This window comes from Tupaia chinensis, unplaced genomic scaffold, assembly GCF_000334495.1.
Source record: "Tupaia chinensis unplaced genomic scaffold, TupChi_1.0 Scaffold000469_1, whole genome shotgun sequence".
NCBI lineage: Eukaryota > Metazoa > Chordata > Mammalia > Scandentia > Tupaiidae > Tupaia > Tupaia belangeri.
Genome location: NW_006159978.1, coordinates 489,708 through 514,804, shown reverse-complemented (window position 1 = coordinate 514,804; position 25,097 = coordinate 489,708). Strand labels below are relative to the sequence as shown.

General features: G+C 38.7%; 1 protein-coding gene across 2 annotated transcripts in view; it reads left to right on the top strand.

The window, feature by feature from the left end:
• The window catches only part of TRIP11 (thyroid hormone receptor interactor 11), a 95,094-nt gene extending 72,103 nt beyond the window's left edge, over positions 1-22,991 (top strand). For both annotated transcript variants that reach the window (XM_014590642.2, XM_006155804.2), the window contains exons 17-21: positions 15,438-15,519; positions 16,402-16,516; positions 17,138-17,254; positions 18,116-18,260; positions 22,597-22,991. In XM_014590642.2, the coding sequence (XP_014446128.2) occupies positions 15,438-15,519; positions 16,402-16,516; positions 17,138-17,254; positions 18,116-18,260; positions 22,597-22,817 (680 nt within the window). In that variant the 3' untranslated portion in view covers positions 22,818-22,991. The remainder of the gene's footprint in view (positions 1-15,437; positions 15,520-16,401; positions 16,517-17,137; positions 17,255-18,115; positions 18,261-22,596) is intronic.
• The last annotated feature ends 2,106 nt before the right edge of the window (positions 22,992-25,097 follow it).

Below are 25,097 nucleotides of genomic sequence, written 5' to 3'. Positions count from 1 at the left end.
CAAATGTGATTTTATTTTCATAAAACCACACTCTTGATTTGATAAAATAAACAAAGCTTTGATTGGCTTGCTTGTTTCAAAAGAATTGCTGTATATTTTCTTTCATAGATCATTAAGTACTTTAAATGTTGATTGATGTTGTAATACTGTACTTTATTTTTAACACAAAACTTGGCCAGACAGCAAAAATATTTGCCAGGAGAAACAATTTTGAAAAAGACAGATTGGCTTTTGTTACAAGAAAGTACATAGAAACTTGAAATGCAGAGACAAAGTATTGTTTTATTTCTAAGCATCTGTAGAGTAATGATTAGTTGATATGTGGTTTCAACATTTACACGGTTTTAGGAAACTCAGTTTAAAAAGCCGTATTTTATTTAACCTGTTTGATTATGTCATTGCTATCAGAGATGAGTTGATTAGTCTGGTCAAACATATGCAGAGAGCTGTTGCTCATATACCAATATTGAAACAGTGGATTGTTGATGATTTCAATCATTTTTAGAGTGTGGAATTGTTAGTACCAAGTACATGCAACTGTGGTTATGAATTGAGGATATTTACAGGTCTTGCACAAAAAGTATGAAGATAAACGCCTTATCAGGCATTAAGTACTTAATGAGAACCAACTGCTTGGCTTCGTGTTAGGTGCTGTGTGAGATACTAGATAGGGTTGTTTTTCCTGAGGAACTTGGCTAAGGAGATGATGTAGATATACCATAGGTTAGTAATTTAAGACTGGTGCAGAGCAGTACTCTTCTTAAGGGTCAGGTGATAGTCCATGGAAGAAAGGAACTTGATTAGAAAATGTAAGAGCTATTTACAGTATCTCCCATAAGAACATAACAATGAAAAGAAACCTAAGATCCTGTAGGTACTATATTTTAATGTTGGCTAGTAGAATTACTGCTATCCTTTCTTTTAGAAATTATTATTTCAACATTTTACCTTAAAGTATTTTTTTCAATGGAGTTCCAAAAACTTATCTCGCATGCCATCTTTTATTGTGTTTTCTCAAACTCATACACTGGTCTGTGAAGCAGATATGACAGGGTCTTTTTTTTTTTTAACTATTCTGAGTTGATCTGAATACAGTATGTCTATAGAATTATTATCGATGAGAAAATGCACAGCCGTATAAACCTAGACTATAGCTGTTATCTCGCTGTATTTATGACCAAATTTGACATTTTTCTTCTTTTTTTTTTTGTTTTTGGAGAGGTTTTTGCTATAGGGCGCGTGCGCTCGCCAGACAGACAGAGAGAGACAGAGAGACAGAAAGCGAGAAATCACCCCCCAGGGGGGATGGTCACGCTGCAGTCCCTTCTCCATTCTCCTCGGGATCTTGGGCATGCACGCACACACGCCTGGCATGAGTTTTAAGCCACCGGGTCCAGGATGCGAACCGCGGTCGACTACGTGGGAGTCCAGCGACATAGCCGTTACGCCAACTACTGGTTCTCGACATTTTTCTTCTTTCACTCATTCTCTGCCATTACTCTTCAAATAAATTCCTGGTGAAATGAAAATGATTGGATAAATTGAAGCAGAAAATATAAGGTAGTTCTTGTTTTAACAACTGTTATTCAAAAGGGTGGTGACTTTTATATCAATAGTATGCAAGAGAAATAAGTTTTCGTAAGCAATACAACCTTAGTTCTAGCACTGAGAAGATCTTTTGGTCTGTCTCTTAGTTTATACTTGTATTTTAAAGAGCCTGATAACAGATTTTTTAATTTTAAATTTGTTTTAAGGTTTTTACCATAGCACGTGCACTTGCTGGAGAGAGAGAGGAAGATAGCAAGAAGGAAGTTGAGGGACCAGCAGTTGGCATAATGGCTACGTCGCTGGACTCCCATGTAGTGGACCGCGGTTCGAATCCTGGACCTGGTGGCTTAAAACTTACGCCGGGTGCATGTGTGTGCGTGCCCAAGATCCCAAGAGGAGAATGGAGGAGAAGGGATTGTGGTGTGTCATCCCTCCGGCGGGGTGATTTCTCATTTTCTGTCTCTCTGTCTCTCTCTGGTGAGTGCATGCACCCTATAGACAACCCCCCCCCAAAAAAAAAAAAAAAAGAAGGAAATTGAAAAATCACCCCTCAGGGGATGGCCATGCCACAATTCCTTCTCTTCCATTCTTCTTCTGGGATTTTAGGTACACATGCCCATGTACTTGGGTCCAGGATTTGAACCACAGTTGGCTGTGTGAGAGCCCAGCACCTTAACCACCATGACCCCCTGCTGGCCCTGTTTTTTTTTAAGGTTTAGAGACTGCTTTTTAAAAGTTTCCTATGGGGTCCGGCAGGTGGTGTAATGGTTACTTCACTAGACTCCCACATGGCCCAGACCTGGAGGCTTGAAACTCAAAACAGGTGAATGTGTAGTGTGTGCCTGAGATTCCAGGAGGAGAATAGAGAAGGGATTGCAGTGTGACCATTTCCCCTGAGGGGACGATTTCTTGCTTTCTGTCCGACTCTGTGGCGAGTGCACATGCCCTGTAGCAAAAAAAAAAAAAAAACTCTCAAAAAAAAGTCTAGGGCCAGCGGATAGCATAATGGTTACATCGTTGGATTCCCGCATAGTCGACTGCAGTTCAAGTCCTGGACTCAGTGGCTTAAATCTCACACTGGATGTGTGTGTGTATGTGCACACCCAAAATTCCGAGAGGAGAATGGAGGAGAAGGGATAGCAGCTTGGCCATCCCTTTTAGGGGTTGATGTCTTTCTTTCTGTCTCTGTCTCTCTGGCGAGTGCACGCGTACTATAAAAAAAATTTCTCTTGGGACCAGCAGTTGGAATAATAGCTATGTCACTGGACTCCTATGTAGCCGACCACGGTTCGAGTCCTGGATCTGGTGGCTTAAACTCTCTCCAGGTGCATGTGTGTGTGTGTGTGCGTGCCCAAGATCCCGAGAGGAGAATGGAGGAGAAGGGATTGTGGTGTGTCATCACTCTGGGGGGGTGATTTGTCATTTTCTGTCTGTCTCTCTCTGGCAAGTGCATGCACCTTATAGCAAAAACCTCCCCAAAAACAAAAACCAAAAAAAACCAAAACTCTCTCTGGACCAGCAGTTAGCGTAATGACTGTGTTGTGAAATCCCATGTAGTCAACAGGATTCAAGTCCCGGACCCCATGGCTTAAACTCACGCTGGGTACATTTGCATGTGTGCCCAAGATCCCGAGAGGAGAATGGAGGAGAAGGGATTGCGGTGTGGCCATCCCCCATGGGGGGTGATTTCTCGCTTTCTGTCTCTCTATCTCTATCTTTCTGGCGAGCGCATGCGCCCTATAGCAAAAACCTCTCCCCCTCCAAAAAAGAAAGAAAGAAAGTCTTCTATGAGTCAAGAATGGAAAATTTCCCTAGAATTTTTTAAAAGAAATTCTAGAAGAATGTATAAAATGAGTCCCAGTTAAACCTACTGTAATATGAAGCATAAAACCATGTTTTAGAATGACAAATATAAAAGAAGTTTAAATGTTTTTCATGGAATTACCTTTATGGTGCTGGATGGTAGAGTTTTTATTTTAAATAAAGTCATTCCATTTTCCAGGATATGATTTATTCAAGAAAACATATAATGTCCTGTTGAACATAGGCCAAATACATTCCCAGACGCTTTGTTACCCAAACCTTTTGAGGGATTTCTTTATAGATATTTTTGGCAGAACTGGTGATTTTAAAGGAAACATATAAGAAGTACCAGATGCAGTTTTCTGAATTGCCATAAATGGTTAAAAAATTATTTGTAATGATATAAACATCTGGCTATACTAGACAATGCCAAAATTTGAGTTAAGAGAAAAGTCTGCATCAGTTAAGCCCTTTTCAACTAAAGTTATATTTTTAAATGTGTGTCTCTCTAATATTATCTAAACTTAATTGTTTTGAAACTTTCTCTAGTTATAAAGGTAAAAGTAAATTATATAGTATTGAGAATGCTTCGAATTAATGTGTGTGTGTGCTTTCCCTTGTTTCCTTATGGATAGATGAGTAATTTGTTCTTGTCCTATGTTCTGTTCTTCCTAGGTATTCTCTTCCCAGAGAAAAGCAATTCTTCATTATTTATCAAATAGGCATTGATTATCTGCTGTGTACCGAGTCCTACAATAGGCACTAGAGATACAAAGAGACCCAAAGACGGGGGAAAGTTCCTACATTCAGGAGGTGTATCAGGTAGACAGGAAGGGGACATAGTCAAATACATGTAGCAGATTGTTTGGAAAAGAAAGAGCTGGCCATTCTACTTGGTGATGGTGGTATGGAGTGATAGACTAGTGAAGGAGGTCCTTGTCCTCACTTAAATGTTGAATAGGTACAGCTAAGTAGGCAGGGTATTGGGGCAAAGCATTCTAGACAGTAGTCATGTGAAACTGTGAGACAGTCTGGAAACTGACTGATGATAACAGTTGATAGTAATGACCAACGGATGGGTCATGGATCGGGATTACAAAAGTGTGTTTATCGCATGTGTGCTTTGGGTGTGGTGTGCTGCAGTGGAGGTGGAAATGGTTGTTGTATTGAGAAATGAAACTCTTAAGTATGAAATCACAAATGTAAATTGTAAACTGGGGTCAAATGATAATATAAAAGGCCAAATGAGACTGGATAGAGACTGGAGAATTGACGAGTGTTTTATTTTTTTCCTAAGAGTTATTTACTTATGTTTTAATTTGACCAGGGACGGGGGCAGGAGAGAAAGTGAGAAAGCAAGCTGCCAGGTCTAGGACTTGAACTCAGTTAACTACGTGGGAGTCCAGTGCCTTAACCACCATGCCACCTGCTGGCTCCTGAAGTGTTTTTTATGAGGGCAGCAGATTTTCAGTTCTATTCAGTATTGCCACATAGGAATGTGAATCCAATCTTGCCAGATCTTCAGATCTTTTAAACACCGGAAATCTGGATATTTGTGTGAAATACCCAAGTTTTTAAATGTAACACCTAATTTAAACTTGTGTAAAATCTGTCTGAGCTGAACAAAATTCTTTGGGATGGATGTAGTCTGTACTGATTTGCGGCAGGGATCTTTGAGAAATAAATCAAGGTTTGAGCTGCAGCTTAGAAAATATTTTGTCATTAGTGTAGTCATTAGTATGTTTTCTATTGGGATGATAATATTCATAAGTAGAAACATCACAGTGGTTTTACTTTTCCTTGATAAAATTGCAGTCCTTTCTTTTGTGATATGGCTGGTCTGTAGAAACATTTTAAGATTAAACAGTCATGCATTACATATATGACAGTGGTCTTACGATATGATAGACTATGTCATATAGCCTAAGTACGTGTAGTATGCTACATACCATTTGGATTTGTGTAAGTACACTCAATGATGTTCACACAACAATGAGATTGCCTATATATGCATTTCTCAGGATATATTAATAGCCAGCTCTCTGTCTTTAAACATGAGTAACTGCATATAATTGACTTAATAATATTCACTCTTTTTAAAAAATATTATTTATTTAATTTTATTTATTTGAATAATTTGACCCAGAGAGAGAGAGATGGGGAACCTGAGAAAGCAAGCCACCAGGTCCAGGACTCAAACCGTGGTCGACCATGTGAGAGTCTGGTGCTCTCACCACCATACCACTGGTTGACTCCAATAATATTCACTCTTTAAAAAAGTTTTTCTGGGACCAGCAGGTGGTGTGGTGGTTAAGGGTGCTGGACTCCCACATGGCCAATAGTTTAAGTCCCGGACCTGGTGGCTTGTTTCCTGGCTTGCTTTCATACTTCACACTTCCACTTGGTCCTTCTATGGTCAAATAAATAAATAAATAAAACAATTCTTTAAAAACCTTTTCTGTTTCCATATGAAAATACACAGTACAGACTATCTAAATTTATAATAAAGGGTTGAGAGGGAAGAACAGAGAGGAGAAATAAACTTGATATGGCTGCATTAAAAGTATTTATCTATGGGACCAGGAGATCACGTAATGATAACATCACTGGACTCCCAATGGTCAGCCACGGTTTTAGTCCTGGACCCAATGGCTTCAAATTCATGTCAAGCGCATGCGTGTGTGTGCGTGCGTGTGTGTGTGTGTGTGCGTGTGTGTGCGTGTGTGCTTGCGCACCCAAAATCCAAAGAGGAAACTGGAGGAGAAGAGATTGTGGCTATCCCCTTGAGAGGTGATTTCTCGCTTTCTATCTTTCTCTTTGTCACGCTGGTGAGCGTTCGCACCCTATAGCAAAAATCTCTCTCAAAAAAAAATTTTTTTTTTTTTAATGGAAAACAGGGCCAGCAATGGTTAAGGCGCTGAACTTCCATGTGGGTGACCGTGGTTTGAGTCCCAGACCTGGTGACTTGAAACTCATGCTGGACATGTGTGCACGCATGCTAAAGATCCTGAGAAGAGAATGGAGAAGGGATTGTGGCATGGCCATCCCCCTGGGGAGTGATTTCTCACTTTCTGTGTCTGGCAGGCTCATGCGTCCTGTACCAAAAATTTCGCAAAAACAAACAAACAAACAAAACTAAAATCTTTTTTTTTTTTGGAGAGGTTTTTGCTATAGTGCATGTATGCTCGCCAGAAAGACAGAGAGCGAGAAATCACCCCCCCGGGGGGATGGCCACACCACAATCCCTTCTCCTCTGTTCTCTCGGGATCTTGGGCACGCAGGCACACACGCCTGGTGTGAGTTTAAGCCACCGGGTCCGGGACTCGAACCGCAGTCGACTACATGGAAGTCCAGCGACATAGCCTTTATGCCAACTGCTGGTCCCAAACTAAAATCTTATGGTGGTGATTAAAGTGGCTGAGTCGCACAAGGCTGTATGGTTTAAGTCCTAGATCTGGTGGCTTAAGAAACACGCTGTTAGGTAAGTGTGTGCATACCCAAAATCCCAAAAGGGAGAAATAGAGAAGGGATTGCAGCATGATCATCCCCCATGGGGGATGTTTTCTCACTTCCTTCTTTTTCTCTCCAGCAAACACAAGCACCCTCTGACAAAATTTAAAAAATAAAATTTCTTTCAAGTACATAGTAGCTCCAATTAACTATACAAATCATCCATTAGATCTCAACCTATTTTATTTTAATCATAGGTTATGATCTAGTAGAATTCAAACTAATAAGGTACTTGTATTAATAAAATTCTTTCCTGTGAGTTCATTGCCAGAAAGTAGTGGGGTTTTTTTTGTTTTTGTTTTTTTAAGTTTTGCTATAGGGCATGAATGCTCACTAGAGAGAGAGGGAAAAATCATCCCCCTGGGGGGATGGCCATACCAGTCAGTCCTTTCTGTGTTTTCTCCTGGGATTTTGGGCATGCACACACATGCAGCCAGTGTGTTTTTCAAGCCACTGTATCTAGGACTCAAACTCTGCCATCAGCCAAGTGGGATCCAGCCGCCTTAACCACCATACCCCCTGACTGACTCAACCTGGAAGCAGAATTTTTAAATTACTTTTCACTCAGCAATTAATAATTATGATTATGGGATAAGAAACAATCACTGTGTACTCTAGACCTTAAAATTCCATGTCTGACATGAATGAAAAGAATTGAGTTTAATGACAGACTGGCCCCATAATGCAGCAGTTTATTGTACAGAAGGAGCCAGATTCCATCCTCAGAAGTTTGAAAAACATGCCGGGCACATGTATGTGCATGCCCAAAATGTTGATAGGATCAAGAAATGGAGATGGGATTGTGGCATGACCACATGGCATTGCAGGGACCGGGGGTCTCTCTCTAGTGAGCATATGTGCCCTTTATTTTAAAAAAAAAAAAAGAAAGAAAGACAAAGCAGATGTTAATACATCCTAACTTCAAGTTTCAAACAAATATATTATCCAGTAAATATTATTTGATGTTAAAAATAGTCTTGTGGGTCGGGACCAACAGTTATGGCTATGTCGCTGGACTCCCACGTAGTCGGACGCGGTGGCTTAAAACTCAGGCTGGGCGTGTGTGTGTGCATGCCCAAGATCCCGAGAGGAGAATGGAGGAGAAGGGATTACGGCGTGACCATCCCCCCTGGGGGGTGATTTCTCACTTTCTGTCTCTCTGTCTCTCTCTGTCTGGTGAGCGCACGCGCCCTATAGCAAAAACCTCTCAAAAAAAAAAAAAAACAGTCTTTATGGGACCAGTAGATAGCATGGTGGTTAAGGCGCTCAATTCTCAGATGGCCAACTGTGATTTGAGTCCTGGACTTAGTGGCTTGAAAATCACAACAGGTGTATGTGCATGCTTGCCCAAAACCCTAGGAGGAGAATGGAGGAGAAGGAATTGTAGCATGACCATACCCCGTGGCAGTGGTGGGCGGGGTTGATTTCTCACTTTCCTTCTCACTGTCTCTCTGTGGCAAGTATATGTGCCCTATAACAGAAATGTAAAAAAAAAAAAAAGTCTTGTATACATTGAAATTTTGTAATAAAAATATCATTTAATTTTTAAGTATTTTGTTTAATTTTATTCATCATTATCATTTTCAGTTTGACCAGAGAGAGAGAGGAAAGTGAGAAAGCAAGCTACTTGGTTCAGGACTCAAACCACGGTCAACCATGTGGGAGCCTTAGCCATCAGACCACCTGCCAGCCCCTAATTTCTAGTTTTTGTTTTGGTTACATTTAATTAAATGAAGTGGCTAAATTTTTTATTTAGATTTAATACCATATCACATTTAAATTTATTTTTAAGGTGGCCAATGCAAATAAGCTACCAGAATCTGTTTCTTTACTGACTTTCTTTCTAAATAGGTGACTGATATTTATATATATATAAATATCTTTCTACCACTTTTTTCTCCTTTCTATTAACTCCTTTGCCATGTTTTTTAAAAGATGACAGATATCCAAAATGAAGGGGAAAAAAATCACAGAATACTAATATTAACCAAAATTATGTAAGTGCTTGATACTGGTTAGGACTGGATTGAAAGATGAGCTCTAGTTATTTTAAGAAATTAGCTGAATGAGGACAGCAGGTGGTGGATCTCACATCTCACATGGCTAACTGTGCTGTTTGAGTCTCAGGCTCCACGGCTTGAAAATCACCCTGGGCACGTGCGTGGACCCATATACGTATGTGCCCAAAATCCCGAGAGGAGATTGGAGAAAGAATTGCAGCGTGGCCATCCCCCTGGGGACAATTTCTCTCTCTCTCTCTCTCTCTCTCACTTTCTGTCTGGTGAGCACACACACCCTATAACAAAAGTTAAAAATTAAAAAAGAAATTATTAATAGATGAATGATTACTAATGCTTTATATAACATCTTCTGTTTCAAAGAGTCACGTTTGATCATTCAGTTGATTTTCAAAACTTGTTGAGAGGGAACCAGCAGTTAGTGTAATGGCTATGCCGTTGGACTCCCATGTAGTCAGCCTTGGTTCATGTCCTAGACCCAGCGGCTTAAAACTCAAGCTGGGCGCGTGTGTGTGCGTGCCCAAGATCCCGAGAGGAGAATGGAGGAGAAGGGATTGCGGCGTGACCATCCCCCCTGGGGGGTGATTTCTCGCTTTCTGTCTCTATGTCTCTTTCTGTCTTGTCTGGCGAGTGCACGCGCCCTATAGCTAAAATCTCTCCAAAAACAAAAACAAAACAAAACAAAAAAACTTGTTGAGATAAACATGCTCGTTTTACAAAATAGGCAGCAAAGTCTGGTCCTGGTGATAGATACTATTCATACTCAAGTCTCTTGACTTTTTTAAAAAAAAAAAATTTAAATTTTATTTACCATTATCATTATTATTTTTTAAAATTTGCTACAGGGCACATGTACTCACCAGAGAGACACGGAGGTGGATGGTTAGGGAGGGAGAAAGTGAGAAAGCAAGCAGCCAGGTCCAGGATGTGAATCGCTGTCAGCCATGTGGAGTCCAGTGCTTCAACCATCACAACACCTGTTGGCCCCAAGTCTCTTGACTCTTAAGTTTTGTGCTGTCTACTTTTTTTTTTTTTTCTCCTCAACCTGGTGACTTCAATAAACCTTACTTTGGATTTTGTACACAAAATACCTACCCAAACAGCTTTGTAAGGAGTATGATTAATTTTAAGATGTTGTCTGAAGACAGTATTTAGTGCACTGTCATCAGTCACAAATTCAACACAAAATGATGATGTATTGATTTGTTACAGTTACATTTTATGTTCAAGTTTGATTTGATGTGAAGAATGAAGACCATGGCACTATCGTGGGTGTTTTAGAGAAGTGACTCTGATTTGGGGGTGGGGGTAGGCGGTACTGTACTTAGGTTTAGAGTAACTCTTTTCCAAACTATACTAACTCTTAGTTGCTTTATAGCTTAAAGTTAGGCAGTAAAACTGTTTAAGTGTTGCTCATTGCTACCCCCTTCACTTTTTTTCAACTTCCAGAGGATTATTTTGGCATGTGAAATTATTTCACAGAATATTGTATTTGGCTTAAAATTCATTTTTGAATAACCATATTTTGCTTGCCCATATAAATACACTTCTGATTTCAAATTGTGGTTTGAATCAGTCTTCATCTTTTAGAGAGAATTTTTCAGAGTCTCTGATGGGAGAATAAGGGTGCCTAGAGAAAAAGAGGAGTCTGTGAGTTGGCAGGTGGTGTCGTGGTTAAGGTGTCAGATTCCCACATAGCTAACCACAGTTCAAGTCCTGGACCTGGTAGCTTGCTTTCTCAATTTCCCTCCCTCTCTTTCTCTGTCTCTGGTCAAATTGAAGAATAAGAATAAACAAAATAAGATAAATAATTCTTAAAAAAAAAGGAGAGTCTATAGGGACCTGCAAAGTAGTTGTTTGGCTTTATTTTCTTTATCAGACCTCCTGCACTTAATGCCCTCCTTTCATCCCTTCCCCTGAATTACCAATTTTGTTTTGTTTTACACTTACCAGAATACATTTAAACACTACTTGGATTTGAAACTGCCTTTGCAGTCTACATCACATTTACTCAGAGATTACATAACTTACTTTTTTTTTTTTTTTCTTGGAGAGGTCTTTTGTTTGTTGGTTGTTTTTTTGCTATAGGGCGTGTGCACTCACCAGAGAGAGAAACAGAAAGCGAGAAATCACCCTCCCCCACCCCCCCCCAGGGGAGACGATCACGCCACACACAATTCCTTCTCCTTGATTCTCTTCTCAGGATCTTGGACATGCATGCACATGTGCCCAGTGTGAGTTTAAGCCACTGGGTCCAGGACTCGAACCACAGTTGACTACATGGGAGTCCAGCAACATAGCCATTAGGCCAACTGCTGGTTCCATAACTGTTATATTCTGACAGTGAGTTTAAGAAATGGTAACCCTGGGCCAGCTAGTGACATGGTGGTTAAAGTGGCTGGATCCCATCTTAATGACTGTGAGGTTCGAGTCCCAGACCCAGTGGCTGGGGAATGCTTGATGATTTCTCCTGCCTCTGTCCCTCTCTCCAGTGAGCACATGCACCTTATAGCAAAATTTAAAAAACGCAAAGAAATGGTATCCTTGTCTTTTTGCCTCAAGGATATTTTGACTATACCTTTCTGAATACAGAGTTTTTAAGCAAAATTACACCAACCTTAATGAGTTTTCATCAAGAAAACATTTTTAATTTGAACTTTAAAGACATTAATTTCTTGAACAGTTTTTCATAGAACATTGTTAACATTTTATTTTATTAAAATAATTTTTATCAGAATCAGCTTTTTACTTTGAAGAGTACTACCTTATTATTCAGTTTTGTCTTTTTTTTTTAAATAAAAGAACATATAGTATTATATTTTGTTATGTTTTAATGTCCACTATGAGGAGACTTCAAAATGTTCCTGGAAAAATGGTCTTAAAAGTACAAATTTATTTTGGTGCAAAAAATAAAAAAAAATAAAAAAATTCCATGCAGCCATGCTTTTTAATGTACATATGTAATACACACACACACACACACACACACACACACACACACTTTGTCCCCGGGGGTTTTGAAGACCTCTCATAGAAATATACTGTGAACTGGGGCCAGCAGGTTAGGTATGGTGGCCAAAGACGCTGGACTCCCACATGGCTGAATGTGGTTCAAATCTCGGACCTGGCAGCTTGCTTTCTCTCTCACTCTGTCTGTCTGTCTGTCTCTCTCTCTCTCTTTGTGTCTTTATCTGGTCAAATTAAAACAAATAATAATAAAAATAAATAAAGTTTAATTAAAAATATATATACTGTGAACCATGTATGATTTTAATTTTTTTTAGTGACCTCATTAAGATAGTAAAAGACACAGGGGAAATTAGTTTTGATAATTATTTTATGTTACCCAGAACATCCATTTTATTATTTGACTTATAATTGGTATAAAAAATACTAATTTTAGAGGAAACTAGGCAGGGGAAGAGAAATCTCGGAAAGGGAAGGTAAGGGTAGGGTGGGTAAGTTTGACTTCTGTTTCTCTGCTCCCTTTCTAGTTTGGGGGAGGGTTGGAGGGGGATGGAAGAGAGGACCTGGCCCATCTTTACTGTAGCTCTCCTGCTTTAGCTGGTGAATGGATGGTGAACTCAGAGCAGAGGCAAGAGATTAGCTTATTTATTTGCTGTTCTTTTTCTTTTACTGGTTCAGACTTTAGCAGTAGTCCTGTTCTCTTTTTCACTCTCTCTTTTAATATCCAAGTTTAAATTCCTCACTGGAATGACAGGAAGGGAAAAGTTTGTAGTAGATTTTCCAAATACAAACCTTGCTTTTATAATATGGTTATGGTAACTATCTCTATTTTGGTAAAGTCAGCCTATTATATGAATTACCTTTTGCAATTTAGATTTTTGCAATTTAGAAAAGCCACAAGGCATTGCAAACAGTTTAGCTAGACATTTTATATACACATTTAGTACTGTAAACCAGAATTTTAGGCATTGTACAGAAGTGTTGTACAGGACAGAAAACACAAAGCAGGCAGACCTGGGCAATCTAAGGCTCAGAGAAAACTTCACTGAGAGGAGTAAGGGAGTTGGAATGGAAACCTGGAGGGTAGGCAGGAGTTAATCAGCTGCACCAATGGAAAAGAGCCTTCTAGGCAGAAGAAACAATTCTTTCAGTAGGAGTCTAGAGTCTGGAAATATACCATGCGTTTATGGTGAATTGATTTTTGTAAGGGTGCCAAAACAATCGTCTTCCACCGTGTAGTGCTGGAATAACTGGATGTCCACAAACAGAAGACTAGAGTTGGACCTTACACTATGCACAAAAAATTAACTCAAGGTGGATCATACCAGGGGGCTTTCAAAAAGTTAGTGGAAATGGCATGTCCTGAAAGAAAAAAAGCATGAATTTCAAATTTTTTTTGCACTAAAATGAATTTGTACTTTAATCCCACTTGTCCGCAGACTTTTGAAGTCCTGTCCTCTTGTACCTTTAAATATTAAAACTATAAAAGTCTTCAAAGAAAACATAAGAGTAAATCTTCATAATGTTGAGTTAGGTAATAGTTTCTTGGATAATGACACCAAAAGCACAAACAACAAAAAGAAAAATAAATTTGACTTCATTAAAATGAAAAACTTTTATGCTTCAGCAGATACCATCAGGGAAGTAAAATAACAGCCTACAACATGGGAAAAAAAGGTTGCACGTTATATATCTGTTAAGGGATATCCAGCTACTACTAGGAAAATGCAGCATAACTCAAAGAGGAACTTTGTAGAAAGAGTCTATAGTCTAGTGTTTGGATATGAATGTTTCTTTCTTTCTTTTTTTTTTTTTTTTTTGGAGAGATTTTCGCTATAGGGTGCGTGTGTTCGCCAGACAGACAGAGAGAGACATAGAGACAGCGAGAAATCACCCCCCAGGGGGGATGGTCACGCCGCAGTCCCTTCTCCTCCATTCTCTCGGGATCTTGGGCACACACGCACATGCGCCCGACGTGAGTTTTAAGCCACCGGGTCTGGGATGCGAACCGCAGTCGACTATGTGGGAGTCCAGCGACATAGCCATTACGCTAACTGCTGGTTCCCGGATATGAATGTTTCTTGAAAAGTAGAACTTTGCTACAAAGTGGTCTTACCATTTCTTTCAGAATGAAAATGTATTTAGCTTCAAATTGGTAAGCATCTCTTTCAATTAACCTATCCATTTTTTAATTAACAGGTGTAAGTTCCATGTGCAACTAAGAGCTTATTAGTCCAGGAATTATTGGCCTTGTGACATGGCTGAATTTATGAACAGACCTCTCCTGTTGTAATTCTAGACTTTTCCTTTAATACTTTTCAGCTTCCAACTGTTAAGATTTTACAGATTTTTGCTTCCTTTTTATTTTCTATTTTAGACTTTTCCTTTAATACTTTTCAGCTTCCAACTGTTAAGATTTTACAGATTTTTGCTTCCTTTATATTTTCTATTTAATTAAAAAAATGATTATTTATGAAAGAGAACCTGTATTTGTGCATATGAGAGAAGGGGGGTAAGAGGGTACCCTTGACAGGGTCTTATCGTACCGCTATCTCCGTTCCACGTCTCTAGCTCATCGGGATTTCAGGTGTTCATACACCCAACACATTTTCCAGTCAATTGGTGATCGGAGCCTGCAGCTAGTCATATGGCTTCTAGCACTGAAGTTCATTACGCCACTGACAACACCACCAAGTCTTCAGACTGTTTCCTTTTTATTTATTTTTAATTAATGAGTTAACTTTTGGTTTTTACAATAGGGCACATGCATTCACTGGAGAGAGAGGCAGAGATAGTGAGAAATCACCTCCTTGGGGAATGGCCAGGACACAATCCCTTCTTCTCTCTGGATTTTGGGCATGCACGTACACACACCTGGTGTGATTTTCAAGCCAGTAGGCCCAAGATTCCAACTGCGATTCACCATGTGGGAATCCAGTGCCTAAACCATTGCCACCTGCTGATTCACGCCTCCGTTTTTAAATAAGAATTTTAAGATAAAATCGTCTAAGCACCTTTAGTAAATCAGTCATAAATTATACTAACTAGATTGTTATATTAGAGCCAGTGATCTGAATTGCATTTTGCAATTTTCTTACCTCAGAATACTTTGCCCTCTGCTGCATCCTGAGCCATGATTATAGGTTGTGTTAGATACTCTTCTTAGCTCATGGAAAGCAGTCCAGCCAGGAAAATGGAAAAAGGAAAATCTAACATTTTTCTATTTCCTTTTATTAAATAAGAGTGGGTCTGGAAATGTTTCATACAGACAGGGAAGCAGTGATAAAAAAATGTCTTCTGTGCTAGGAAGTTTCTAAAGGGGATGAAAATCTTTCTTGGTTTTTTAAATTTTCTGTTAAAGAATCAATTTCTTTACTGGGGCTAAACTATGTAAACTAATGCATACTCTGTTTTCTAGGTAATTTTGTATCAGAGATCCCAGTTCCCTGGACTAAAGAAGAGACAGAAGTAATTGAGTATTCCCAGTTAGAATAAGTTCAGATTTCATAGTGAAGATCTCGTAAATCTCATTTCATATTCAAACTATTTTAATCTGTTAATGGCCATCTTTATTCACATATTTTAAAACAGATGACCTCCGACAAGAAATGCTGGATGATGCACAAAAGAAATTGATGAACTTAGTAAACAGCACAGAAGGAAAAGTGGACAAGTATGCTTTTGTCTTTATCTCTTATATGTTCTGTAGAGCTTGGTTTTATGGTAAAAGCAACTTCTACATGTAGACGGTCATGTGTTTAACTTTTTAAGAAGTCTTTTCTTTAGCTTATGTAACGCGGAGATGTAATTAGTTTTAATGAGGGATCAGAATAATTTATCCTTTTCTTTTTTAAGGTAGATTTTTTTTTTAATAACTCATTCTGAAAACCACTATAAGTGAAAACATCACCCCGATAAGTACTTACGAAGAAACTTTTATTTTTACCATTCTTTTTTGCTTCTTTTACTGTCATTAAATGCACATTTCTAGCTCAAATGTAATAGGTCTGAAACTTAGGTATATGTGTTGTAATATCTCATTTAATATTTTTATTATTTAGGTATTAGCAAATTTTTAATAAATGTGAGTGGAAAAATAGAAGCATAATAGTTAAGCATAAGAACAGTCATCATCATTTAAATAACTGCTTCAGGTGAACATCAGCCCAGTCAAGCACTGACAGCTCCTAATGAGGATCCACCTCAGTCAGAGATTGGGTTGAAGAAAGTGGGTAGCTAATAAGGTGTTTTGAAAGGCATACACTTTGGGTTGTTTGAAATAGTCTTAATTAGATTAGTCAACTTTTTTTAAATTTCTATTTCTTTTATACATTCAATCACGTTACTTAGCTTACAGAATGAATATTCCATCATGTGTACATTTCTCACCAGTCCAGTTCACCATGCTAGAAAGTTCTCTCTTTTATATTACTTTATAATGCTTTATTCCTTAGTATTTTTTATAATTATTGTTTAAATGTAATTCCTATGTTTCATGTTCAGTGTTTGGGACATCCAGTGTTGAGTTAGTGAACTATTGTCTTCATTTTCATAGAGTTCTAATGAGAAACCTCTTCATTGGACATTTTCACACACCAAAAAATCAGCGTCATGAAGTGTTACGATTAATGGGAAGCATCCTGGGTATCAAGAGGGAGGAAATGGAGCAGGTAACCTTCATGAAAACTGTTTTGAATACTGTTTTTTTAGGTTTTTGCCATAGAGCACATGTGCCTGCCAGAAACAGAGAGAGAAAATGAGAAATCACGCTCCAGAGGGGAATGGCCACACTGCAATCCCTTCTCCTACATTCTCCTCTTAGGATTGTGGGAAGGCACACACACACACACACACACAGAGCGAGCATGATTTTCAAGCAGTCAGGTCTGGACTTGAACTGTGGTTGGCCATGTGGCAGTCTTGTGCCTTACTCATCATGCCACCTGCTGGTTTCTTGAATACATTTTTAAACTTAAATAGCAGCATTATAGAATTTGCTGTATATAACTTTTACTGAAACTAATTTTCACTATAATAAAGAAATGGAGTAATTTTGTACTACATTAAAGAAGTGAATTTGTTCAATTTGTATGATATTAGTTTAAATGTAACTTATAAACCATGTCATATGAGAATATTGAAATTTTGAGTTTTGACAACCCCTAAAACTTTGAGATGAGAATTGGACCTGAAAAACTGTGAATTGCTACTATCTGAAACATGGTAAAAGTGATTCTTGTTTTTCTTTTCTTATATTGATAATATTTTTCTGTTTTAAAATAATGTTTCAGTTGTTAAATCAAGATCATGGTGGTGTTACTAAGTGGATGACTGGATGGCTTGGAGGAGGATCAAAAAGTGTCCCCAACACACCTTTGAGACCAAATCAGCAATCTGTGTTTAACAGTGTAAGAACTGATTTTGTATTTGCTCAATATGAATAGTGAAATTATTTTATTACACTCATTTGAAAAATTTGATTTGCGTTTTACACTATTTATACAACCACTTATTTTTGGAATTGTGGCTCCTGAGAACCTAGAATGGTGATTAGCATATGGATAACAAGCCAGTTTTAATAATTTTATTTCATTTAAATTAATTAGCTAAGTTTTTCATTTTTTCGGGGGTTGGGTGGTTTGCCATAGGCATGTGAGCTCACTGGAGAGACAGAGATGGTAAGGGGGAAAGTGAGAAATCACCCCTCGGGAGAATGGCCGTGTTGCAGTCCCTTTTCCTTCAGTCTCCTTTTGGGATTTGGGGCACACACACACACATATGTGCTCATTTTGAGTTTCAAGCTGCTAGATCAGGGACTCGAACCACCACACCACCTACCTGCTGGGCCAGCATTCCATTATTTTAATCTGGTAATGTTAACTAGCAGTCTTTTTGTTACATTCATTGATTGGGTCTTAATTTAGAAAATTGTGTTTAATATTTCTTTCCCTCTGATAAAATTTTTTACATCTATTTGAGCAATTTTTTAAATGGTAATTGCCGTTGACAGCAAAAATGTGTGTTTATCTGTTGACTAATTCTGTCTATAAATTGTTTGAAATTAGTGTTATTGAAGATTATTGATTAAATTGTTAAATTTTTTGTAAGAGCCATATGAGTAATGTGCTTCCATTTTCATTGGTTCATAAAGCTGATCAAATGGCACAGTTAGTTTTTATTATTTAATTAGACTATTTGGTGTATTTTCTAAGTTGTAGTAAATATGATCTTATTACCTAGCCTAATATAACCAAAATATTTTTTATTAGTCTTTTTCAGAACTTTTTGTGAAATTTCTGGAAACAGAATCTCATCCATCTGTTCCACCACCAAAGCTTTCTGTTTATGACATGAAACTTCTAGATTCACCTGGAAGGAGAAAACTAGACACAAATGTATCAGACAGTTTTAAAGGTAAAACCAGATATTTTTATTTACTACAATTATAAAAACTGAATGTTTAATTATTTTTCTTTTTAAGGATTTTGCCATAGGGCATGTGTGCTCTACAGAGAGAAACAGCAGTGAGAGGGAAGGTAAGAAAACACCCCCCCAGGGATGATTTGCCACAGTCCCTTTGCCTATATTCTCCTCCTGGGATTTTGGGTATACACGTATACCTGGTGTGCTTCAAGCCACCAACTCTGGGACTTGAACTGTGGTCAGCCATTTGTGAGTCCAGCACCTTAACCACCGTGCCACCTGCTGGCCTGTTTAATTTTTTTTAATTGCTCCATGTACTGTCCAGTGACACAGAGAGGGAAGGAGAAAGCACCGCGCAGTGAGACATGGTCATGCCTCAAATCCCTTCTCTTTCATTTTTTTTATCTCGTTTGGATTTTGGACATAATATATACACATGCCCTAAGCTGTCAGGGCTGGGATTTCAACTGTGGTCCATCATGTAAAATTGGGTTCTCTTAACTACTAGGCTATAGGGATGGCTGAATATTTGATTTATGATTATACTTTACAGTGATCTCAACTAAATTTTTAGTGTTCTTTTTTTTTTTGAGAGGTTTTCACTATAGGGTGCATGCGCCTGCCAGACAGAGAGAGACATAGAGACAGAAAGCGAGAAATCACCCCCCAGGGGGGATGGTCACGCCGCAACCCCTTCTCCTCCATTCTCCTCTCGGGATCTTGGGCATGCACGCACACGCGCCCGGCGTGAGTTTTAAGCCACCAGGTCTGGGATGTGAACCGTGGTTGACTACGTGGGAGTCCAGCGACATAGCCGTTACGCTAACTGCTGGTTCCCTAGTGTTCTTGAAAAAGTGTAAATGATTCCTTCTAAAATGCCAGTAAGGCATCAAATTTTTGCCTTCACATAGTCTTGCGGTAATCTGATATTTAAGTGATTTAGATTATTTTAAACAGTGTGAATATACTTTGTGTATTTTTCCCTTTGTATATCAGAATAATTCTTGCTACTTTAAATTCTGGAGGTGGTTGTGAAATGTTTAAACCTTTGCTTGATGTCCTGTGTTTCCTTTCTCACTGGTGGTGATTTTACTAATCAGGGTTAGATATGTGGTTTAGAGTTTGAGAAGGGTTCTTTTCCCCTTTGAAAATCTAAGTATTACTTTACGCTCAATAACCAAACCTTGGCATATTGGTAATACATGTAAGTATTGTTTAGTAAACTGACTTAGAGCTTCAAGAATGTTTTAAATTGACAGGTCTACCTGGAAGTGAGTGGTTGGTAGTTGTAGACATGTGTCCATATTTTGTATTCCACTGGGTTGTACAGGCCTTATTTACGTTCATATCACCTATATTGGCATGCAGTAACATTTCTTTTTTTAAAATAACGGTTTATTTCATTTTATTTATTTTTATTATTATTTTTAAATATGATACAGGGCACACATGCTCACCAGAGAGAGAGAAAAGAAAACAGAAAAAGTGAGAAAGCAAGCCATGAGGTCCAGGACTTGAACTGTGGTCAGCCATGTGGGAATTTAGCACCTTAACCAATGTGCTACCCACTGGCCCTGTAGTAACATATCTTTCTTTTCCTTTCTTCTTTTTTTTTTTTAAAGAATTATTTAATTTAATTTAATTATTTTTTAATTTGACCAGAAAGGGACAGAGTAAGAGGAAGGAGTGAGAGAGAGAGAGAGGGAGGGAGAGAGAGAGGAAGTGAGAAAGCAAGCCACCAAGTCCGGGACTCAAACCGTGGTTGTCCATGTGGGAGTCCAACACCCTTAACCACCATGCCACTTGCTGGTCCCACCTGCAGTAACATTTCTTGAATTGAAATAGAATTATAATCCATTAGACAATAAATAGAATCATTTCTAGGCTTTTTTCTTTTTTTTTTTCTATAGGGTGTAAGCACTTGCCAGAGAAAGAGAGATACAGTGAGAAGGAAAGTGAGAAATCACCCTACAGAGGGATGGCCACTCAGCAATCCTTTCTCCTCCTGGGATTTTGAGCATACATACACACACACCCAAAGGGATGGCCACACCCCAATCCCCTCTCATTCATCTTCCCTCTAGATTTTGGGCATGCATACACATCCCCAGCATGAGTTTCAAGCTGCTGGGTCAGGGACTTGAACTGTGGTCAGCCCTGTGAGAGTCCAGTGATATAACCAGTATGCCACCTGCTGTTCCTATATTTTTATTTTAAAAAAAGAATTATTTTATTTTATTATTATTGCTACTTCTTAATTTGACCAGAGAGAGAGAGAGAGAGAGAGAGAAAGTGAGAAAGCAAGCCTTCAGGTTCGGGATTAGAACCATGGTCAGCCATATGGGAATTCAGTACCTTAACCACCACACCATCTGCTGGCCTCCTGTATTTTAATATAGATAACATGTTTGCTAATTGGATCATAAAGGTATAAGTTATTATAGACTGGTTTTTTTTTTTTTTTTCGAGAGGTTTTTGCTATAGGGCGCTTGTGCTCACCAGAAAGACAGAGGGAGACAGAGGGGTAGAAAGAAAAAGGGGATGGTCACGCCACAATCCCTTCTCCTCCATTCTCCTCTTGGGATCTTGGGCACGCACACACACGCGCCCGGCATGAGTTCTAAGCCACTGGATCTGGGATGCAAACCGTGGTCGACTATGTGGGAATTCAGCAACATAGCCATTACGTTAACTGCTGGTTCCCTATACTTTTTTTTAAAGAGGTTTTTGCTATAGGGCCCGTACACTCACCAGAAAGAAAGACAGAGAGACAGAAAGTGAGAAATCACCCCCAAGGGGGAATGGCCACGCCGCAATCTCTTCTCCTCCATTCTCCTCTCAGGACCTTGGGCATGCACGCACACGTGCCTGTCGTGAGTTTAAGCCACCGGGTCCGGGACTTGAACCTCAATTGACTACTTGGGAGTCCAGTGACATAGCCATTACACCAACCACTGGTCCCCAGTTATTATATACTCTTAAGTTATAGTACCTGTCAAATTCTAAGATTTGGATAAAATAAATACTTTCTATTCTGTTAAGGAACTTTAGTTATTTAGACAAATATTTCTATGTTTTTAGAACTTTAATAGAAAGTAGCAATGCTTATCTGTTGTTTAGATAAAAGGTTTAGCTGCTAAATCTATTTAAAAATTTTGACTTTAAGAGGTTTAAAAGACATTAATTATAAACCAAATAGTTATTCCAATAAAAATGACTTGTATCAGCCTTCTATAGAGAAATAATCTGATTGAGAATTGTTTCCGAACCTTCAAATGCCTAAAAGATGATCAGGTAACAATGTATGCATATATTTTCCTAGTAGTAAATCCATATTATTTCTAATATCATTGTAATACGGGTGCCAGTATTCTTCAAGACCATTATAATTATTTGGGGTGAAACTTAAGTTTTCAAATTCTTCGTCCTTCAAGTGGATAAGTAAAGAATTTGCCTTGCAACATAGACAGCATCTTTTAAAAAGCTAGTGTTCTCAGTTATACAACTGGTGTTTAAATTAAAGATAACAGTGTTAATATATTAATAAAGTATTAGATACTCATTCCAATAGTGCTCTCCCTTCATTCTTTCATTTTTTTTGTCTTATTTCTAGTTCTCTTTCACCTTTTCATATTTGAGACACCCTGCTTATGGGATCCAGAACCCAGCAACATAAGAATTAAATTTATTTGAAGGCCAAATCTGTAAACTTAAAGTGCATTGTTTTTATCAGAAAATTTCAGATTACCGAGAGTAAACTTTAATCAGATTTTAGTAATAAAATTAATCTGTGTGTCTAGAAATTGAGGCCCATTTGTGCTCCCATTTTGAATTAAAAAGGGCCTAGGCTGACTCTGAGGCATATGGTTATAACAGCTGATCTCACTTTGCTGACCCCACGACTTGAGTCCTGGACTTGGCAGTTTGAAAAATTTGCTGGTCATGTGGGTATTGTGTGTGCCCAAAACCCTGACCGAATGGAGAAATGGAGGAAAGGGGGTTGCAGCAGGACCGTGCCCCATACAGGGGGCTTTCTGCCTTGTGCTGTCTTTCTGTCCTTCTCTTTGTCTCCCTCTGGCAAGTGCAGGCACCCTCTTGAAAAGCTGTCAAAAAAAAAAAAATCCCCTAAAATGTGCTACATACCAGTGTAATTACCAGCATGGTAGAATTTTGAAATTGATAGTCGTGGCGAATGAATTATTTATATATGTCTGTGTTGATCAGTTTAACAATATAGGGATACCTTTATGCTATTATTTCTATTCAGAGTGTTGTTTTGACTTGACTCCGTGAAGGGTGGGTGACTAATCCGTACTTTATCATTTAGGTGTAACCGAATCCAGGTCCGGTAGAAGAACAGATGTGAACCCCTTCTTGGCTCCTCGCTCTGCAGCCGTGCCTCTTATTAACCCAGCTGGGCTTGGACCTGGTGGGCCCGGGCATCTTCTTTTGAAACCCATCTCGGACGTTTTGCCCACATTTACACCTTTGCCTGTGTCGCCTGACAACAGTGCTGGAGTTGTGTTGAAGGACCTTTTAAAACAATAAATAATATTCAAGCCACAGATGATGTAGCACTTTAAAGAAACCATGAACATTATGTGTATATATTTTTTCACAAAGTGGCCTTTTGGAAGAAGTCATGTATTTGTTTGCAGTTGTATTTTCTTTAAATTTAATAAAAAATACTTTAACGCTTTTAGGAATTGCAAGGATCAAGGATATAATCTTCTCTTTCCTTCTCTGATTTGACTGAATATAAGCTAGGAACATTTAATTTATCTTCACTTACAAAACTAAAAAAATAGAAGAGGGAACCAGCAGTTAGTGTAATGGCTATGTCGCTGGATTCCCACGTAGTTGACTGCGGTTCGCGTCCCGGACCCGGTGGCTTAGAACTCACGCCGGGCGCATGTGCGTGCGTGCCCAAGATCCCGAGAGGAGAATGGAGGAGAAGGGATTGCGGCGTGACTGTCCCCCCTGGGGGGTGATTTCTTGCTTTCTGTCTCTATGTCTCTCTCTGTCTGTCTGGCGAGCGCATGCGCCCTATAGCGAAAACCTCTCAAAAAAAAAAAAATAGAAGACAAAAATAATAGTAGTTATATACAGGCTTATTTCCTTCTCTGATTTTTCAAGCTCATTTAAGCTAGACATATGTGGCTTATCTTTTAGAGATAATCAAAAGATTTATTTTTAAAAAATATGAGTAGTGGCTTCTACAGAAAATCTGTCTGAAACATATGTTACTCATTTTTAGAGGATGTTATGTAAACAGAGCAGGGTTGTCCTGGAGGCTATAGGTGCCCTGAGATGGAATGCGTGTTGTTTCTGTACATTTTTATCACATGTGTAGATTTGTGTGACCACCACAGTTAAGATTCAGAGCACTGGGACCAGCAGATGGCTTAATGGTTACATCATTGGACTCCCATGTAGTCAATCACAGTTCAAGTCCTGGACCTGTCACACTAGGCACACGTGTGTGCATGTTGTGCCCAAAATCCCAAGAGGAGAATGGAACAGAAGGAACTGTGGCATGGCCATTCCCCCGGGGGATGATTTCTTTCTTTCTGTCTGTCTGTCTCCATCTCTCCAGTGAGTGCACACACCCTATAGCAAAAATCTCTCTTAAAAAAAAAAAAAAAAGATTCAGAGTACTTCTATCAGAAGGAGTTTCTTGGTGCTCTTTTATAATCATAACCACCTCTCTCCCTAACCCCTGCCTTAATCCCAGACAACACTCACTTTTCCCCATCGCTATTGTTTTGTTGTTTTTGAGACTGCTCTGTAAATGGAATCACAATATATACCCTCTGGAGACTGGCTTTATTCACTCAGTATAGTGCCCTCAAGACCTGGCCAAGTTGTTGCTTGTATCAATAGTTTGATCCTTTTTATCATCCGGTATAGAGTCTGACTATAACAGTTGTAAGTGCTAAGGTATCTATTTAATGGCGTCATAAAACTAAATGCTTCTCACACAAATACACACAACTTCATAGAAGTGTCAAACTGTACAGCAGCGTCTATATAACTTGTCCGCAGTTGCTCTAAACATGCCACCTCCTGCCTCTGAGGCTTTGATATGAGGTGCTGCAGCCCGAGAGTCATCTGCTCCCATCATGGCGGTCTTTGAGGGCAGTAATGTCACTGACAGTATCGGCACCATGCGTTCAGAACTTGAGTATCACAGAGTACTTTTTATAAATCCAGCATAAAAATATCCTGATTTGAGACTGTATCAGGATGTTCATGTTTGTATTAGTGTTGAAGTTGTACATTTTAAAAGATTTCTTGCAAATTTTGTAAATTTCAATATCCCTATAAAATAGAAACATTTGTGTAACAAGGAAAGGTGAGAGGGAGACGAATCCAGATATGTAAATAGGCCTGGCTAGGGCCCGAGCTAAATTTCGGGTTGTAAATTTTGCTGTGCTTAACCGTATATTTTCTATGTATTTGGAAAACTGGAAGTTTTAATTATGAGTTGATGGGTAAAATTTGCTTTTCTGAAAATTATCTGAGATAATGCTGCTTCTAAACGTCACCTGTCTCTTTAGCTAACTTATTTATATTGCCATTCTTTATTTAGTACACTTTAAAGGAAATTGTCATACAAGTTCTATATTAGAACTATCAAACTGCCTCCTGTTGGTTCTACCATTATTGTTTTTCTATGACATAACTCTTAGTGTTTTATATGTTCCTTACAAGAATACTTTAACTGTCCTAAATTGTTTGGTTCTTACCATCAAAGTGTGTGGGATACTCAAACACTGGTTTCTGAGCTTAAAAAAAAAAAAAAAAAAAAAAGATACATGGTCCTTC